General features: G+C 41.7%; 1 protein-coding gene across 4 annotated transcripts in view; it reads left to right on the forward strand.

Annotated features, from left to right (window-relative positions):
• The window catches only part of lipeb (lipase, hormone-sensitive b), a 44,231-nt gene that overhangs the window by 18,397 nt on the left and 5,492 nt on the right, over positions 1–20,342 (forward strand). For 2 of the 4 annotated variants that reach the window (XM_070551131.1, XM_070551133.1), the window contains 9 exons: positions 1,888–2,172; positions 3,171–3,261; positions 3,600–3,626; positions 5,783–5,928; positions 6,236–6,421; positions 7,681–7,833; positions 13,198–13,342; positions 17,432–17,659; positions 18,347–18,547. In XM_070551131.1, coding sequence (XP_070407232.1) covers positions 1,888–2,172; positions 3,171–3,261; positions 3,600–3,626; positions 5,783–5,928; positions 6,236–6,421; positions 7,681–7,833; positions 13,198–13,342; positions 17,432–17,659; positions 18,347–18,547 — 1,462 coding nt within the window. The remainder of the gene's footprint in view (positions 1–1,887; positions 2,173–3,170; positions 3,262–3,599; positions 3,627–5,782; positions 5,929–6,235; positions 6,422–7,680; positions 7,834–13,197; positions 13,343–17,431; positions 17,660–18,346; positions 18,548–20,342) is intronic. The other 2 variants (XM_070551132.1, XM_015950531.3) reach the window with 1 other exon arrangement.

Raw genomic sequence — 20,342 nt, forward strand, 5'->3', positions numbered from 1 at the left:
TTCAGACACATTCCGGGGACACACCGGCCGCCGAAGCGCCGCGAAATTGGGACCGCCTTCATTCGGCGCCCTTGTTTTCCTGTTCTATGGACCACGTGGGCCGCCAAAGTGCCGCGCCGTGCAGCGATCGTTTCAGCGTCTGCTCTTTTTTTTTCGCGAGCCGCGGCTGAACCGCATCAATTCTGGCAGGAAGTCAAACCTAGACATAAGAGGCAGGCCGGTAAATTTAACAAAATAAAGCATTTCAAAATACAATTCCACGATATTCAAATGTGTTCATAAACAGACACTGCATAAAAACCACACGAACACACACACACACAGCAAACTTGTGTGTGTGTGAGACCATGTGAAGGGGTGTGGTTCTGGGTGTCTTTCAACCGGAGCAAACAGGACAGAGAGGCAGAAAGTCGTAGGCCAGCTATTAACAACTGGTTCACACCATAGATTCACACACACACATGTACAAACACACACACAGCAAGGGGGAGGGGGGTGTCGAGGAAAAGAGCAGAGAAAAGGCGGCGAGGAAATGGAGGACACCAAGTGGTTAAAAGAAAAACTACGAGGCGTGCCTCGACCGGAGCGGAGGAACAAGCGTCTGGTCTGAACTGAGGAGCAGCGGCCGAATTTCGTGAGCGCTTCGCCTCCCGGCACTTCGGCGGCCAGTTTGTCCCCGGCGTAAGTTGTAATTAAGATTAGAGTAATAAACTTGCAGGAAGAACACTGTGTGTGTATAGATCTGACAGGAATATAAAAGGAGGAGGAGTGGCAATTTATGTTCGAGATCACATACCAGGAAAGGTTAGAGGAGATTTAAGAAATGGGGAATTAGAAGTAATCTGGTTACAGGTGCATTTACCTCATTTAAAGCTGCTGTTAGTTGGGTGCTGTTACCACCCGCCTAACGCTGGGGACAAACCGGCCGCCGAAGCGCCGGGAGGCGAAGCGCTCACAAAATTCGGCCGCTGCTCCTCAGTTCAGACCAGACGCTCGCTTCTCCGCTCCGGTCGAGGCACGCCTCGTAGTTTTTCTTTTAACCACTTGGTGTCCTCCATTTCCTCTCCGCCTTTTCTCTGTTCTTTTCCTCGACACCCCCCTCCCCCTTGCTGTTTGTGTGTGTGTTTGTACGTGTGTGTGTGTGAATCTATGGTGTGAACCAGTTATTAATAGCTGGCCTACGACTTTCTGCCTCTCTGTCCTGTTTGCTCCGGTTGAACGACACCCAAAACCACACCCCCTTCACGTGGTCACACACACACACACACACACACACACACACACACACACACACACACACACACACACACTGTGTGTGTGTGTGTGTGTGTGGTTTTTATGCAGTGTCTGTTTACGAACACATTTGACTATCGTGGAATTGTATTTTGAAAAGCTTTATTTTGTTAAATTTACCAGCCTGCCTCTTACGTCTAGGTTTGACTTCCTGCCAGAATCGACGCGGTTCACCCGCGGCTCGTGAAAAAAATAGAGCAGACGCCGAAACGATCGCTGCACGGCGCGGGCTGGAGCTCTGGCGTGTGGCGCTTCGGCGGCCTATGTGGTCTATAGAATAGGATAACAAGGGCGCCGAATGAAGGCGGTCCCAATTTCACAGCACTTCGGCGGCCGGTGTGTCCCCGGCCTTAAGCACACCTGGAGGAGTTGTCCCTAATGAAGGCACCAAACTATGAGATACTTAGAAATAAACACGTGGGGTTTTCCCCCATCTTTGTGTTCTTGTGTTTCGTGGCAACTTATCATCGACCTAATTAGTTTGTAATTTTGTTTAATGAATCTTTCCCTTTAGGTGTATGCAGGGATTTAAACTTTGCACGTTTCTTTTTGCTTTTTCGTAATTAATTCCCAAACGTTTGACACCTTGTTTAGGTTGTGCGCTGCTGCCTTCTTCACATCATCCACAAGGGGCGCTACATCACGACCAACCGTCGCAGCATTTTCTTCCGAGTAGCGCATAACGCGGGGGAGGTGGAGGCGTACTGTAATGCTCTGTGCCAGCTGCGTGCCTTGCTGTATTTGGCTCAGCGCCTGCTACACGACAACAGACACGGCAACCTGTTTTTTCAGGATGAAAGCGGACTCAGTGAGAGTTTCGTCCGAGAATATGCATCTATGCATAAAGGGTGCTTCTATGGCCGCTGCCTGGGCTTTCAGGTGAGAGATATTATTGTTTTAACTTTGAATTTCTTCTTCCAAGTGTGTTTTTTGCAGGTAAGATTGATAAACTAATGGCAGTTGAGGTTATTCTTTGCTTTCTTTCATCATTCGCCCTCTTTCGAGTTAAAAGTAGAGTAGATGAACCTGGACAAAGTTATTCAAAGGTCCAACCCCCTTTCTTCAAGCTCCACCCCTAAGCTATGCCTTTAGAATACAGGAGAATGCTGAATGCAATGGATAACGTCCAAAAAAAGCCATAAAAACTAAAGTTATTTTACCTTTTTGCCCCATTTTTGGCAACTTTTGTCATAATTGCTGTTGTAGCACTCCTACGGGGCCTCTAAGCTTCTGGCAATCTCCTCATAGTTGTGTGGTGCCAGTCAGGTGTTCTTTGGTCTCAGCTACCTCTGACAAATTCAGAGAGAGAGAGAAGCCAATGATCAGAGATCTAACGATGAGAACTGGACTTATCGCACAGGAACTGCGAACAGAACAGGATCTCCTGAAACAGAGATTGACTCACAAGGCATTGATTTAAACTAGAGACCACTGCAAATGTGTTGATAAAATACCGTGCATTATTCTTTGTATTAATAGTAATTAATAATTGTAATATAGTAGTAAATATAATAGTAATAGTATTCAGACCCCCTGTCCAATTTTCCACCCTGTTATATTGCAGCCATTTGCTAAAATCAAATAATCTCATTAATGTACACACAACACCCCATTTGACAGAAAAACAAAGAATTTCAGAAATTTCTGCAGATTTATTCAAAAAGACAAAGTGATTTTTTTACATGGTGCAAAGTATTCCAGACCCTTTGCTCAGTATTTAGTAGAAGCACCCTTTTGAGCCATAACAAAGATAACAGTACAAATTTAACTATTAAAGCCATCATGAATCTGCACCAACATAATCTTGTTGTAAATGAACCACAGATTGAGTGAAGATCTAAAATACTTTTGTATTTCTTTCTTCTCCTTCTCTCCAGTTCACTCCAGCCATACGACCGTGTCTCCAGACCCTCGCTACTGGCCTCGTAGCCTTTGGAGAAAACTATAAGCGCCACCATTCAGGAATAGGTCAGCATCATATTCATCATCATTCAGCCACATCTTTCTCATTCATGCACCATGCTCGTCCATCCTCACATCGCTGTTCAATCCTCCCCGGCCCCCGACTGTGTACCTTTTTGATGTAGTGTGTTTGGATTGTAGATGCTCTTTCATCTTTTGCAAACTCGAGGGCTAGCTGATGTGTTTCTTGTATATTTCAGAGTGTTTTGCACACACAGTTAAGTACAGAGGCATAGAAAGAAGAAGATCATATACACGGTTGTGCACACATACTGTACATATAAATATTTAACATATAGAATTCTCTCACTCTGATGCTTTTTGTACTTTGTGCTGCACCACAGTGGACATAGGAGGTATTGCACCTTATGGTGAGTGGACTGGAACTCTTTCTACTTAAAAAACAGTTTTCATACCAAATCTAAGATTACACAACTTATTTTTGCACTTACATGTATTTTAGGGCTGCGCAATATATCGTAAATATATCGTTATCGTGATATCAGCATGCACAATATGCATATCGCAAAGAACAGATAAATATCGCAATGAATGGTCAGCTCAAATGTTTGCTACACATGATGCATTCTGTCAATCAAACAGAAGCATGATGTTTTTTTTAACAAATCAAATAGAGCTCTTCTCCCATTTGGCCAATTGGGTGGGTTCTCATAGGTCAGATGCCCGCCCCTGAGGTGGACGGCACTTAATTTTGATGGTTAGCAAACACCTGAGTTAGCTTAGTTCTGCTTTTCCCGGGATCCACTGATGGCCTTTTCTTGTACGTTTTCTTTTTCCCTTTCCTGACATCTTTAGCTTTTCTCATTTTAATGATTTTTTTATTTCTTTGTTTTTGATTATTTTTGTTCCTGAGTTAAAGGGACAATAAGGAAGTTTGACAGCCAAAACATGTATAGAAATAATAAATGTCTTCTTCATACATTCTCCTGCAATGTCCTGGTCCTGTAGAGTGAGCCCTGGCATTTTTACTGTGATTGCCTGTTTTTCTGTAAAATCACAGAAAAAGAGAGATGCTCGGGTCGAGCAGGCTGCTTCATGCGCGTTCACGCTCAGGCATAGCCCGTAGCATTTGCTATCAGTAGCTTTAGCAGCAGAGAGAGAGGCAGTGCCACTTTGTCGCTGTTCCTAACGCCTAGTGACAAAGCTAGCTACATTTCTGAGGACCCTTAGCTACTTTCTGTAGAACTTTCTTCTAGATATTTCCTGCTAATTAGCAACAAAATAGCCATTTTTGCTCTGAACCGTTCTTTGGATTGACGTTTCAGCTGTCATCAAGGATATAAATGTTACAGATAGATTCAATGTCACTGGCGCTTTAGCTCACCTAATAAGACGTCTGACTTTCATGCAAAAGACCTGGGTTTGATTCCGGGTTTGAACTTAATTTGTTATTTGAAGTTTCTTTTTTACATTAATGGTATATTTTTTTACAGTAAGATGCCCACATTTTTATTTGAGACTCGCCGAACGGCATTGAATTCACAGATAAAAAAGATGTGGGTTCAACTTTCATTTTGGAACAATTTTTCAAGCAAGGGAAGGGAATGATCTGAGCATGCAGGAGGACTGACCCATCATAAACCTTTGTCGGCTGTGCTGAAGAGAAAGGTACAGAACCAAATTATTTAATTAATTAGCTGCACGTTCTCCTGTTCTCTGTCCTCCGGGTCACACACACTCACACACACACACACACTGCATGTTCGGCCGGCCGATGAGAAAGTGCAGCTGCAGAGACAGAGGCATATTATTTTTATTAATTTGCTGTGTTCTTCTGTCCTCTTACTTTTGAAGCTGCAGTTACGCGTTAGGCCCGAGTGGCGATCGCGAGCATAAAAACTTCAAACTTCCTTACAGTCCCTTTAAGTTTTTATTCATCACAAGTAATATTGTCATCGTAATATTAATCACTGTTAGAGATTATTGCTGGTTTTCCTAATATCGTGTAGCCCTAATGTATTTGTATTTTTGAGTTTTTAAGTTGGAGACGTATGTTTATTTTTTTCATTAATAATCTTTAACTTTGACTTTTTGGATGTGAGCAAATCCTAAAAGAAAGTTTCAGTCTAATTCGGCGTCAGCACAACAGGTCTGATACACACAGAAAGAGAAATAACGGGTTTAAACTGACTTTTCCACCTAAAGTCTTCGTGTTTTTACGTGTTTATTGACAGCGTTTTGTTTCTTTCCTTCTTGTATTACATTTTAATCTCATTTTGTTCTGCTTATGTAATTTTTTGTCTCGCCCCTTATTATTCATTCCATCCTTTACTCATCTTCATTCAAAAAACATTTTAACCCTTATTTATTCAGGAAATACCTTGAGATAAAAACAATCTAATTTTCAAGAGAGCTTTTTGTTATTAATGATTAATTTCAGTTTCACTCTTTACTTACCATTTACGTTTCTTTTTTTTTGTTTGTTTTTTATCATCTTTTCCTCATTCTGACCCCTTCATTATTCCCATTATTCCCATTATTCCCATTATTCCCACCACCCTCCCAGGCGTAGCAGCCAGCTCTTTGTTTACTTCAGGGAAGTACGCCATTGATCCGGAGTTAAGAGGTACAGAATTTGAGCGCATCACCCAGAACCTGGATGTCCACTTCTGGAAGGCTTTCTGGAACATCACGGAGACGGAGATCCTTTCGGTGAGTAATACCCGTGATGCACGACTATTCTCCACATGCAGGGGTGAATAAAGGTCTGAGGTGGCCTTGGTTTGATTTTAAAGCTGTATGTTGTACTTTGGTCTTCTAATAGTCCCTTTCTATCTTTATGCATTTTGGCCTAAAGGCCATAAGTAATAATAAAGTGGAATGCAGTTCATCCAGTGAGGTCCATGATTTATTCATCTGCTTTCTCCTTCTCTCCAGTGACCTAACCATCTTTTGAACTTACTTTATGTTTTCTTTGCACCCTGCCTTTTTCTCCCTCTCTTCTGTTCTTTGTCTGCAGAGCCTTGCCAGTATGACATCTACTCAAGTTAAGGTGAACCGCGCTCTATCGGTGCCCCCTGTGCCCTTTGACCTCCCACTGGCAGCCAACCACAGAGCTTCTGTGACCATAGCTCCGCCGTCGGCACACATCGGCTCTGCTCCTGTCCAGATGAGACTCATCTCCTACGACCTGCGTGAAGGACAGGTGCTTGTCATCGACATCCCACACTGCGATGAGATAAAAAGCTTTTTCATTGAATGATTTTGACTCAATGCCAAACTAAAGCTCACCATTTATTTTAAAGGACCGGCTCATTTGTTGTGAAGCTTCTTTTATATTTTAATAGCAACTATTTCTGACTTATTTCTTTGTCTTAGTTTATTTTTTTTTACCAACCCAGTCAAAGAAATGAATTTAAACCTGATTGCAGAGGTGATTTTATATTTTATTTCTGGCAAAATTTGCAAGTATCAGCTCTACATCCTCAACTATGTTCTCTAACACTTGATTTCTCTCCCTTCTTTATTTTCTCAGATGTTTCATTTCCTTTTAGCTCCCTCATATTCACCCAGACATTCTGACACCGACTATCTTCAGCCAGGGACCTTGCTTTAACGTGACACCGATTTCCCGATGATTATCACAGAACACAAGTTTGAACAACAGGGTATCCGCGGGTCCTTAAAAAGTCTTAAAAAGCCTTAAATTTGCCTTTCCAAATTTAAGGCCTTAAAAATCCTTAAAAATGACAAATAATCCTTAAATACAGTTTCCAAAGGTCTTAAATTTTCAAAGACCCAATAAACAAGATTATTTTGTTCCTATAAAATTTTCGTGAATTTCTAGTTAGTCTTCAGCATTTTTTTGTGTGTGATGTTGGCGTAAGCGGAACCGTGCACGTTCATTTGGTTGTGAAAGGGGGCTATTTTTAGATGAGCACATTAGCTGGTTAAGCTAGTGGGAGCTTGCGCCATGGGGAAGTGCAAGTTTAATGGTAACTGGATGGTTAATCCCACGTTCGCGACGTGGTTAGCACCGGTTCCAGGCAGTAGCTGGAAATTATAGCTTAAATTAAATTTAAAAAATTGCTTAAATTTGGTCAAAGTGGCCTTAAAAAAGGTCTTAAAAAGTCTTAAATTTGGCTCCCTTCAACCTGCAGATACCCTGGAACAAGCAGAAATCCTCACTTTTTGTTTCTGTAAATGCAAATTAAAGCGAATTTCTGCAGGCACAGGTTGGATTGTCACCTGGTATCTGTAGAACTAGTTAATCCAGCTTTCATCTCTGGTGCTAGCAAAACAAAATCAGTCATAAAGAAAGTTCCACTTTATTTGTAGCTTATATTGTTTGCATGTTTTAACACGTGTGGGATAAATGTGATCATTGATGAAGTAAAATTTTGACTTGGTTGTTTCCCTTTACTCTGTTGCTGAACGTTCTGATGCCTCGCTCGTCCTCTGTAGGACAGTGAAACTCTGCTATCTCTCTGCCGATCTGAGGGGGGTGCCATCTCTCTATCCCTGGGCCTGAAGACCAAGCGCCTGCCTTCCTCTCCCTGCCTTGTGATTCACTTCCACGGTGGAGGATTTGTGGCTCAGACCTCCAAGTCTCACGAGGTGAAATGATTATCTCCCATAGGATGTAGCCAAGTTTCCCAGTAATTACTCAGACCTATAATTGTTTTTTAATTCTAAATGATGCGACCGCATCGACAAAGCTGTGATAATTGAAACGAAACGGGAGGCGTTATTCTAAGAAACCTGGTGTTACATTAATATTCCACACTAGACCTCCGCCTCGGTGGTATAAATGTGAGCTGGCATCACCGAAGCAGTCATCTGGCTTAATTCACCTTTGTATTCCTTCAATAATGTTTACTCAGACTAATTGTAATTGAGCTCTAGATAATTAAAGAGACAGACACCAGCTGACAGCAGAAGGGGGCAAATAGGTTCCTCGTCTGTCTTCTCCTGTCTGTAGAGTGGCATGTAATGAGTTGTTAATTATTTTTCTAATTATTCTTTGAAAAGTTAATAGAGACACTTTGACCACACTCCTAGCTTTTCTTGTTGGCGTAATGCGCATGTTGCTGCCCCTTTTTCCTCTCCTACATCTCTGCTTCCTGTCACTGGAGTTTTTTGTTGTAGAAAAGGGTAAAAGCCCAGAGAACAGGCACACACGCTGAACTTTCTTGGCTACTTTTTATATTAGATTCTTTTAAATTTGTTGTCCCTGTTCCTGTTGATCTTGTGCCGATGTGGCCACCTGTGGCTGTTTGCAGCCTATTTACAGCTGTTTCAAGGCGGGACTCTGTGATGTTGTGAAGGACATGATCATCCTTGATCTGCAGCTGCGTGGTAACTTGAGAATGAGCGGGGGCAATCACAGGGGTGAGGAGGGCTGTCATGTTGGATTAACAGGATTGTACAACCTCACACAGGAAAAAACCTACCCAGGGCGCTAATGGAAGATGTGTCAGACTCTTCTTTTCTTTCTCTTGTGGACAGGTTACCTCACAGTCCTGCAAATACCTCTGCGTCCTTTCTGTTTGGCCTAATTTTCCCACATATCGTTGTTTAATCACATTTCCGGCTCCACCTAATTGCTGCCTGTTGTGTTTTTTGAGCTTTCTTCTGTCTGAACTCCACATGAGAATAGAAAAGTCTAGCATTTCTGTGTTGGTAGAAACCAGAGTTATCCCCTGAATCCTCCTCTTGATCCCGTCTCTCATGTTCTCCAGCAGAATAACAGCGTTTGACCTGAGCTGCAGGAGTCTGCGGTGGTCTCTTTGCACAGTGCAGCTGTGATCAAAAATACATGTAACGACATGTATGAATTCAGCAACTTGGGCATAGCTTCAAGTGTTGAGTAGTAGAATTAAAGGATTGCAGATTAACAGCTTTGCTCGTCTGAAAGTGAGTGGGAGCTCTCATTAATTCCCTCTCTGGGACCCTAGGAAGTGTGTGTATGTGAAGAGTTTCCAGGGTCATGTAAAATTAAACAGCCTCGATCCCACCTCAGTGAAAATGCACCGTCTCTTTTCTGCCCACTGGGCTATTTCTCATGAGTGCTTAGCTTCTGCTTTTGCAGACAGATGAGTGGTTGTCTTGACTGACAGCCATGCCCTTAGACTCAGCTCCATGTTGAGGCTTGTTGCAGACCGCCAGCATGACTTGATGTTCTCACTCAGTATTACACACTCCTCCTTACCTCAGGAATACCTTTACTGATTCACACCATCTAACGAAAGCTTTGTTTTCTGTGGTCCTGAGCCCAGATTTACTGTGACGAGCAGAGCTTAAAGGCGTCACGGTTCACTTTTATACTTGTGAAGTGTAGGGATGAACGGTATGGCCTCAAATCTCTATTAAACAATAATCTGAATCATATGTAGTAATAAAATTTATCATGATATGTTATTTTTTTATGTTCATGCAGTAGGCAAAAAAGTATTTGGCAGTAACAGACAGATAAGAGGTTGGTCATTTTCATCATAGGTGCACTTCAACTGTGAGAGGCAGAATAAATAAGCAATCCAGGGAATCACACTGTGATTTTTAAAGAGCAAGTTCACTGAGAAACCTTCAGACTTGTTTATCTGTTTTAGATAAAACATCAACGTTGCTAAAGCCGGGCGTACACTGTGCGACTTTTTCACTTTTTTGAGCCGATTTTCCACTCGTGCGAGAATCCACGAGATCGGGCGAGTTTAGCGCTGAGCGTGGTGTAGTGGACAGGGGGTTACGAGAGGTGATTGACACCACGTGACCAGCTACCGATCAGCAATCGTGAGCTCGCACGGACTTCTGGCCTGTTTGATATTTTGCTCGTTCCTCGTGAGGGTATCGCACTGTTGAAGCGGCGCTGCGACCCAAAAAGTATCAGAACCGCTCACGGCGCATGCGCAATCATGCATCAACACCGCTCGCCCGCTATTTCCCTAAAAACACACGTTGTTGGTTTTTCTTTCTACACATTTTTTTTACTCACAAAGATTGTCGTTTGTCGTGTTCATGTCAAATTAAACTGATCACAAAACACAGATTTACTTTCTTTATTTCGTTTTCCTCATCCAACCCCCATAAATCCTTGTGTGTCCTCCTGCAGCACTCCCGAAGGACAACAGGCAAGACAAAAAAGTCTGACGTGTCGTGTAAAAACTGCTATTTTTAACATATTTTTAGGTCCGACGTGCTGCTGCCAGACGTACAATGTGAGCAGTCAGGTCGCATCCAAGAACTGGGTCGTGCAGTGTGAGCACATGGCTCGTGAGATCTGCCCTGCGAGGAAGTCGTACAGTTTGAGCTGAAGCTGAGTGCTATGAGTGAAAAAGTCGCACAGTGTACGCCCAGCTTAAGCAAACCAAATCAGTGGTGGAGTCACGTTGCTGTTAGCCAATCAGAGGTGAGATGTCAGAATATCAGGAAATAAGATTCCTGCCATCTTCTGCTAAAATCTCCTCTGGTTCTCTTCTAGTTCCTGAAACAAGAGTGCAAGAGTGTTTCCCTCCGACAGGCTATCACTGCACATGTGTTGAAAAGAAATGAGTGAACTTGGTCTTTCAAAAATTTGTTTGCATAATGATCCAGAAAATCTAGTAACAAACTGTTTGCCTCAATACTTTTGAATTGTAGCCTTGCTTGTTGCTGACAAACACTTCCTGTGGGTCATCACTAGGTTTGCACACACTGTAGCTGGTATTTTAGTCCAGTCTTCCATGCAAATCTCTATAGCTGCTATGTTTTGGGGCTGTCGCTGGGCAACATGGTCTTTCAACTCTCTCAACGGAGTCTATTGGATTGAGATCTGGAGACTAGCTAGGCCACTTTAGAACCATTAAATGCTTCTTTACGTAGCCACTCCTCTGGTGATGTGCTTGGGGTCATTGGATGATCCAACCATGCTTCAATGCTCTCACAGATGGAAGAAGGTTTTTGCACTCACATGGCCCCACTTATTCTTTTCCTGTTCCATTTGCAGAAAAGCAAACCCAAATCATAATGTTTCCACCACCATGCTTCACAGTGTGATGTTCTTGGGATGCAACTCGGTGTTCTCTCCCCTTCGAACACAGCAGTGGCATTTATACTATTATGTTTTAGTCTCCTCTGACCACATTTATAGCGTTCATCAACATCCACCAAAGCAGTAGGTCAGTACAGTCAAGACCTCTATTGTTGGCCGAATGTATTTCATTTCTATCGTATACTGTACCGTTTATATCGCCCAGTACTAGTGAAGCGCTATACATAGGGCTGTAGCAAAGCCTCGATGACGTCGCCGGCTCGATTCTAAATATTTGTCGACGTCAGATCCGGTAGTCGACGCACCACGCCCACTTGTTGCATCCCCAGGAGTTTGTAAATAGAGGAGGAATCTGCCTGTTTTTCCTCTAGTTCGCCCTCTTCTCCGCCTTCACTAACATCTCCGCCAAATACCGAAGACCTGGAACAATGTCCATCTGCTACTAGATTCCTTTCCTGTTTTGCCCACCTTCGTCTCCCGGTAACGGACAACAACTTCCGGGGTCAGATGCGCTGCTTCGTCTCTATCGCAGATGTAGAAAATCACCGGGAGTGTTTCTCCCTTCATAAAGGAGCTTCTTTCAGACATTAGGAGAGCTGTTTTTATGGTAGCAGTCTCTCCTCCATGCTGGTCTGTTTGCTGCTGTTTTTGGTTTATTTAAACTTGGTAACTTGAACTTAACATTGGTAAAGCTACTGTTAGCATTTTCACTAACAGCTTCTTGCGTTTGGATAAGCTGTTACGTTTTGGTTTAGAGTTCACCGTTTTTGTGGTGTAGATCTCCCTTTTATTACATTTAGAGTGTTGTGGGTTTTCGGTTTAGTTTAAAATATCACCTTGAGTTTGGTTTAACCGCCCAGTTTAGAGTTTGGACCTTTGGAGATTCTTATTTTTGTCCAGAACCCTGTAATCTTTGCCCAGTGGGACATCCCTTTCCTTTTTGTACTTTTGTTTTAATTCCCCACAGGCAGAATTAGTTTTATTATTCCCAACCTGTGGATGGAAAGATTTATGTTTTTTTTTTTGTAGTTGTAAATAAACCTGATCATCATTTTAACTTTTAAATCCCGTTATTGTCCCTTCCTTTTTGCACACGAGCCAAACTCCCCAGGAAGAGTCGTAACACCACTCGCCTCACGCACATAAGTGACCAAAATAAAGCAGCATGGAGACACTCCGTCTCCAACCACCTCTCAGGCAGCAGCCTGCACTCCCAAGTTCTACATGTCACCACAACATAACCAATAAAAGCAGTGTTATACAAAATGGAAGGCCTGTCTTACAGTAACAATTTATTAGAGATTTTTTGGTTTTTATTAACTGTGCAATAGAAAAATAATCACTAGATTAATTGTCTAAATAGTCATTAGAATAGTCAACAATTCGATAAAATAATCGTCAAAATAATCGTTTTAAAAATAATCGTTTACCCCCAGCCCTAGCTATACAAACATACACACCCTACTTTTCCTGGCATTGTCACTTTGTTTTAAGTCACTGTCTCAGCGGTCAAAAAGCCTTACATACAGGTACAGAGGAGGAAAGGGGAAATCTGTCAAGAAAAAATGAAGGTGTCACAAACAAGTTTTAAAACCTCTAAGCATATTCCAAGGTCACCTAACCGGAAACACTCTGCATTCTGTCCCTGAGTGTTTTTATAGATTCTGCTTGTAACACCTTTTTGTTTTTCTGCTCACTGTGTGAAGTAGGGCATGAGGCCACTTTTATTACTGTATCAAAGGAGAAGAAATGGAGGTGACTGTGAGGGCAGCTCTCAATCCATTTGTTCAGTCAGCGAGCCAAAAAAAGCAGACAGACGACATCAGAGGGACACAATGTTCACTTTTTCCTTGTATCTCAATGTTCACCCATTCCTTCTCCACAATAAATGCTCCAATTTTTTTCACACATTCAAAACACTGATACTTTGTCTGTATGCGTGTTTTTTTGTGCAGCCTTACCTAAAGAGTTGGTCCCAGGACCTCGGTGTTCCCATCCTATCAGTGGATTACTCTCTGGCTCCTGAAGCACCCTTCCCTCGGGCACTTGAGGAGTGTTTCTACGCCTACTGTTGGGCTCTCAGAAACCACCACCTTCTCGGTATAATCACCACAATATTTACAACATCATTTCTGTCCTGTCTGTTTAGCTGTAGCTTTTAAGGAAATGCACTTTAAATTCTGACATTTTCAAACATGCTAGTGCTGTAGACACAATTAGGGGTGGGTTATATGGCAAAAGCATCATATCATTATTATACTTTTACAGGAAAGGCACGGTCATTTGGATTTTTGTGTAGCTGTACTATATCCCTACGTTGTAAAAAATTTTAACATTTATTCAATTCAATTCAAGGATACTTTATTAATCCCAGAGGGAAATTAGAGAATCCCAGAGGGAAATTAGAGACATAGGGATGTAGCAAAATACAGATACACTAAAAAAATTGCAGTTTGTCGATTTGTATAATTTGCGTGCATTTACTGTGTTTCTTTTATGTGGTGCAATTCAAACTCTGACGGCTAGGTGGCAGCAGATTTTAAGTCCTTCATCCTGATAAAACAAGGAAAGCTCGCAAAAACACTGGAAGAGTCTGACTTGAGTTTTCCCATTAAAATCAGTTTTGAAAATTGCTAATTTCTTCTGGCTTTTAGTATTGCAATATTGTATCGTCTACTCTGTGTTGTGATATATATTATATCTCCAGATTCTAGCTACCTTGTGCAGCTAGTAATTAACCCAATTGTTGTGAGAATCATAAACTCACTGTTATCTTTATCTGACTAAATCTAAAATTCACTCCTAAGGAAACACATTTGGCATTACTTGCTTTTATTTTATAAACACACACTAAAGCCATCAAGTTCTGAGTGTGTCACGTCTAAAATGGTGCGAGGAACTTGGATAGTGGTTCATTCTGTTCTGATAAGGACACTGCATGAATTTATAATGGATGTAAAGATTATACATTTGAGCAAATAAAGGGAAAAATAATAATAAATGGTATCCATAATTATGGTTTCCATTATACACAGTGTGACATTTTCACAATTTCCACTTTAGAATCTTGTTAACGCCGGGGACACACCGGCCGCGGAAGCGCCGCGAAGCGCCGAGAAGCGAATCGCTCACGAAATTCGGCCGCTGCTCGCCGCTCCTCAGTTCAGATCAGACGCGCCCCAGTCGAGGCGCGCCTCGGCTCAGCTGTACTTTTTCTTTTAAACACTTGGTGTCCTCCATTTCCTCTCTGCCTTTTCTCAGCTCTTTTCCTACGTTTGAGTGTTTGTGCGCGTGCGCGCGCGCGCGCGTGTGTGTGTGAACCTATGGTATGAGTTGTTTCTGCCAGTTGAATCTCTTGGAACCCGCTCCAATTCTGCAGCTGTATCCTAGCAGTTTCTTCCGACATGGGTACGTAAACAATCATGTTTTTCGGGGGTCGTACAGCTCCTTGTGTTTCTCAACTTCCATAATTAATTTAAAGTCATCCATCCTAACTGCTTGCCTCAGACTTTCTGCCTCTCTGTCCTGTTTGCTCCGGTGAAAAGACACCCAAAACCACACCCCCCTTCACGTGGTCACACACGCACACAAGTTCGATGTGTGTGTATGTGTGTGCGTGTTCGTGTGGTTTTTCTGCAGTGTCTGTTTACGAACACATTTGACTATTGCGGAATTTTATTTTGAAATGCTTTATTTTGTTAACTTTACCGGCCTGCCTCTTATGTCTACGTTTGACTTCCTGCCAGAATTGACGCGATTCACCCGCGGCTCGCGAAAAAAATAGAGCCAACGCCGAAATGATCGCTGCACGGCGCGTGCCGGCGCGAGGCGATTCGCGGCGCTTCGGCGGCCCATGTGGTCTATAGAATAGCTTAACAAGGGCGCCGAATGAAGGCGGTCCCATTTTCGCGGCGCTTCGCGGCGCTTCCGCGGCCAGTGTGTCCCCGGCCTAACACTGGTGCGCCTGCAGCCTCTCAGAGTTTCAGCCGCTCGAAGCGCCTCGTGATTTTTATCTTGAGAGGCGCTATAGAAATTATATTTTCTTCTTCTTCTTCTTCTTCTAAAACTTAATAGTTTTCTACAACAATATTGCCCACCCCCAGATAAAAATGACATTAGTATTACTAATCTCTCTATACGGAATAATTTATGATGAAATTAGTTAGTCCCTTTTTTCGTAAAAATAAGAACCTAAAATATTTTAAAAACAGGATTAGGTTTCATAATTACCCATGCAAATTAAAATTTGAGCGATATCACGTTATTAAATTACTTCATTGTTCTAACAGCATCATTTTTACGTTATGATAACACACACATGTGTATGGATGTGTGTGTGTGTGTTTACAGTGGGACAAAAAAGTATTTAGTCAGCCACCGATTGTGCAAGTTCTCCCACTTAAAATGATGACAGAGGTCAGTAATTTACATCATAGGTGCACTTCAACTCTGGTGCAGGTCTACAATTCTTTTCCTGGTGTCCTTCGAAAGCTCTTTGGTCTTGGCCATAGTGGAGTTTGGAGTCTGACTGTTTGAGGCTGTGGACAGGTGTCTTTTATACAGATAATGAGTTCAAACAGGTGCCATTAATACAGGTAACGAGTGGAGGGCAGAAAAGCTTCTTAAAGAAGACGTTACAGGTCTGTGAGAGCCAGAGATTTTCCTTGTTTGAAGTGACCAAATACTTATTTTCCACCCTGATTTACAAATAAATTCTTTAAAAATCCTGCCATGTGAATTCATGGATTTTTTTTCACATTCTGTCTCTCACAGTTGAAGTGTACCTATGATGTAAATTACTGACTTCTGTCATCATTTTAAGTGGGAGAACTTGCACAATCGGTGGCTGACTAAATACTTTTTTGCCCCACTGTATATATAAATGCATATATATGTGTGTGTGTGTGTGTGTGTGTACACATATATACACACACACATATATATAGATAGATAGATACAGATATAATGTACATATATATAATATATATATGTCAGAATGTAATATATTGTTAAAAGTGATATTGCTTTAATCTTTTAATTTTTTGCGTGACTGGCAGCTCTATGCTTCCATACCTTACGTTATGCTCTTTTAGTTTTTAATTGTTTCAAATTTGTTAAAGACCAGAAAAAGTAAATCAGCCTTCTGGTTTCTTTATTTCAGTTTAATTCAAAGTTTGATCTGTTTTTAAAAATATTCAGAGCCGTCCCTCAGATGTTGACAAAGCTTTTTTTTTACTAGTTCATTAAATTCACTGAAGATAATGATAAAGATACGCTCTTTCATCTAAATAAAAGGACATAGTTGATGGTGCTTGTCAAAAATGAAAAGACAATACATTGAGACAATAGTCTGAGCATAATGTCCGAGCATCTCCATGGAAACACGTTTGAATCCCTTAAAGAGCAAGTCACCCCCTACAAGAAACTTACTTCACTCCCACTTCATGTTTGAAAAATGCAACAAATGCTGTTGCTTGGCAGACCAAGAGGGCGGAGCCGCTAACAAATACACACACACACAGGCTCACAATGGCATTATGACATCATAATATACCAGATGACATCATAGCATACCTCTTAGCCAATAGCGGTGGCAGATTTAAATTCAAATACAGGGCAGAATTTTCCCCTGACGACGGCGCAACACTGACAGTTTTAGGCAGAATATTTGAATTTTAACCAAGATGCACTGAACTGCCAAATTATTGACGACACGTGTCTGTAGCATGATTAGACACTCCTTTATATAGTTTATCAGCAAAAAAAATGTGATTTGGGGGTGACTTGCTCTTTAAAATCAGACCTCCTGTTAAACACAAGTGATCAGATCTGGACAGCAGTGATCAAACAGGAGCTTATAGATCCCTACCCGTGAGCATATTTGAGATTATGGGAGAATAAAACATCATTTGACAGCTCAGGTGGACAAATCAGGCCGCTAACAAAAATAATTCAGATTTAGTCTAAAACTCTCTAATTTCCCTCTGGGATTAATAAAGTATTATTGAATTGAAAACGCAGTCAAAGAAAAGACATGTTTGTATTGTTGGTGTTAGTGTGTATTTTTAATTATCTAAAACAAACAAAAGGTTTCTTTATCACTGCTGTGTGCTTCTTTCACTTCACCTGCTGTTCACTTTGGGTTTCCTTCTCCACCTTCACTTCTGTGGATTTCTTTCCTTTCTCCAGGATGGACGGGAGAGAGAGTGTGTTTGGCCGGTGACAGCGCGGGGGGAAACCTGTCCGTGACGACTGCGATGCGGGCTGCTGCCTTTGGTGTGCGAATGCCAGATGGTATCGTGGCAGCCTATCCAGCTACCTTGCTGACGGCCTACGCGTCGCCCTCCCGTCTGCTTACGCTCATGGATCCCATGCTGCCGCTCAGTGTGCTCTCCAGGTGTCTCAGTGCCTACGCAGGTACGACTTCTGTGTGGATTTTTATCTTATGATCTAATTTCGTTTTTCATTGTCTAATTAGATACCCAGCTCACTTTTGCAGAAGCTTGTAAATTACAAAACCCTCTCAGCTGCTGTTGAATCTATCTCTTTTGCAGTGTTTTTAGTAAACAACGTTATTGTTTATAGTTTATAGAAGACAAAAAGTACCTTGGTGCTGATGAATCTTATCAAAACACATAATTACCTAAATATTTATTCAGCACTAAGATAACAGTGTAACTCCTTCTCAGCAGCAGCCCTGCGCAGCTGGGCCAGAGTGTTTGCCCTTGTAGTTTATAAATGTTGTGAAAAGCTGGGGAGACTTTTCTAAGTCTGGGATTTATTTTTAAAGGAAGAACGAGAGATGAGTGCGTAAGACAGCAGCGAGTAGCAGCTGATACAGAACATTGACAGATATTACCTGTACCGTCTCCAAAGCTCACATATTTCTGTTCCCATCCAGCGTCTTCATCTGTGCATATTCAGTGTTAATAGAAGTACCTCAGTGGCACCGTTGAACCCCCACTGACACTGTTTGATTCTTTTATTATGACAAGAGAATCAAGTTTTCGTTGATTGCTTTGTCTTCTTTTTTTTTGCTATTGGTGCCCAGCGAATATATATTTATATATTTCTTTCTCCTCTCTGTGTTTTTCCGTTTTCCAGGTAATGAGCCACAGACTGAGAAGCAGGTAGAAAAAGTGAGCACACTGAGCCTGGTGAGGAGAGATACAGCGCTGCTGCTGCGAGATTTCCGACAGGGAGCCTCCAACTGGATCCAATCTCTGCTGGATCCCAACAGAGCTTCAGCCTCCTCCAGCACAGCTGCAGAGGAACCGTCGGGAGCTTCTGACACACCGGCAACTGGTGTGTTTGTGTAGCGTAGGATTGTGTGAGTGCGTAATAAAGTAGGATCATTAGAGGAGACATGATGGCTGGCAGCTGTTATGTTTAAAGTTTTTCGTAGTTGCTCTGAGAGTGCAAGTCCCGTCTTCCTTTCTTCTAGGTTTTGCGTCGTTGGTGGGATCTTTTGTTAATGTAAACCCTTGATTTGTGAACATGCAGTGCAGTCAAAATTTTTCCTTTTGCCTTTCTTGTCACACTAATGTTTCAGATTTCAGTGTTAGACAAAGAAAATGCAGTTTTCAAATGATGATTTCATATATTAAGAGTAAGTGAAAAGCTTAATCGCCCTGCTTGTTGAATTATCGAATAACTAATTTACCTCAATATTTTGGAAAGATGAGTTCAGTTTCATAGCCAAGATCTTGTTACTGCCCGATCTGTAGAATTAATTGTTTTAATAGAACCTGCCTGACAGCATGAAGTAGGCTAAAAGATCACAAAAAGTAACGCATCACGCTCAGCCTGCTCTAACGAAATTCAGTAACAGAAGAAATGACGTATGACCAAGGGCGTCAGTTTGTTTTTAGAATTGCTGGGGACAATAACCATACACTTGAGTGGGGTTTAAAAATTGCTGGGGACAATCATTAAATAGGCTAGCATATTTAAGTATTCACCAGTTTTTAATGTTTCACTCCAATACGCACAGTAGTGTATTGACAGTTATTAAAAATCCTGTTTTGTTTTTCCAATGGCACTGAAACCCCCCCATTAGCCTGTAAGCAAGTGGGAATCTTTACATCCATATAGCTAGCCTAGCAAAAAAGATCTTGTATTATTATTATTATTATTGTATTATATTATATATATCCTTGTTATATTATTTGTGACTGTCAAATTAGATTTTCAGAGAAAAATACTCATCTTTATATCAGGCTCCACTCTCTGGTCAACTCCACGCTCCGACAACCTAGCTGTCCGTGAACTACCGGATTCATTGATTTTAATACACTTTTCATTTTGTTTCATGGCATTTGTTTACCATCTTTTGCGGGAAAGACAACTCTCTGCGCATGCTCAACCTATTTATTTGGATTGCTTGTTGCATAAAATAGTGTCCATCTAAACAGACATTTGGGATTTCCGAGCAGCCAAGATTTTCATCGGATAGAGGAGATTTTGCGCATGTAAACGTGGCTAATGTGTGTTAGCCAGCATCACACTGTGTTCAGGTTAAAAAGACAGCGAAGCAACTTAACACTCACTCACGAGAAGTTAGCTTCTATTAGCAACACGCTAATCGAAGCATTATCACCCATATAACTTGCTTTTCTTTTTAAAGCTACAGCTAAACTTCTCACAGAACACTCCCAAGAGCCCTCGCATGTCAAAAACAAGTCACAAAAGCTACTTAACTCAACTTAAAATTGACTTAACATATTATTCTGCTCACGTGTACTCACCTCCACCAGCTACATGCTAACAGCTGGGGTGGCTGTAAGCACGCCTGAAGGACCCCTGCATTAATCGCATAAAAATATCACCTTCTTATGGTGTTAAATAAAATATAACATTGCTTACCTCTTGGAGCTAAACAAGAATAAAGGATTCTTGAGCAGTGTGGGTGACGTGCTCTCCTGCTTATTACAACTGCTGACAGCTGCATGCAGGGCAGCAGGGTAGAGAACTCAGCATAACGCAGGGCACTTTTTCAGAAATGTTACAAATTAATTAATTAATTGATTACGGTTTTATTTTTATTTAAAGCTCAAGTATAAATAATTAGATGCCAGTTGCAACATTAAAAAAATCTGCT

The sequence above is a fragment of the Nothobranchius furzeri genome, chromosome 5, assembly GCF_043380555.1.
Source record: "Nothobranchius furzeri strain GRZ-AD chromosome 5, NfurGRZ-RIMD1, whole genome shotgun sequence".
Lineage (NCBI taxonomy): Eukaryota > Metazoa > Chordata > Actinopteri > Cyprinodontiformes > Nothobranchiidae > Nothobranchius > Nothobranchius furzeri.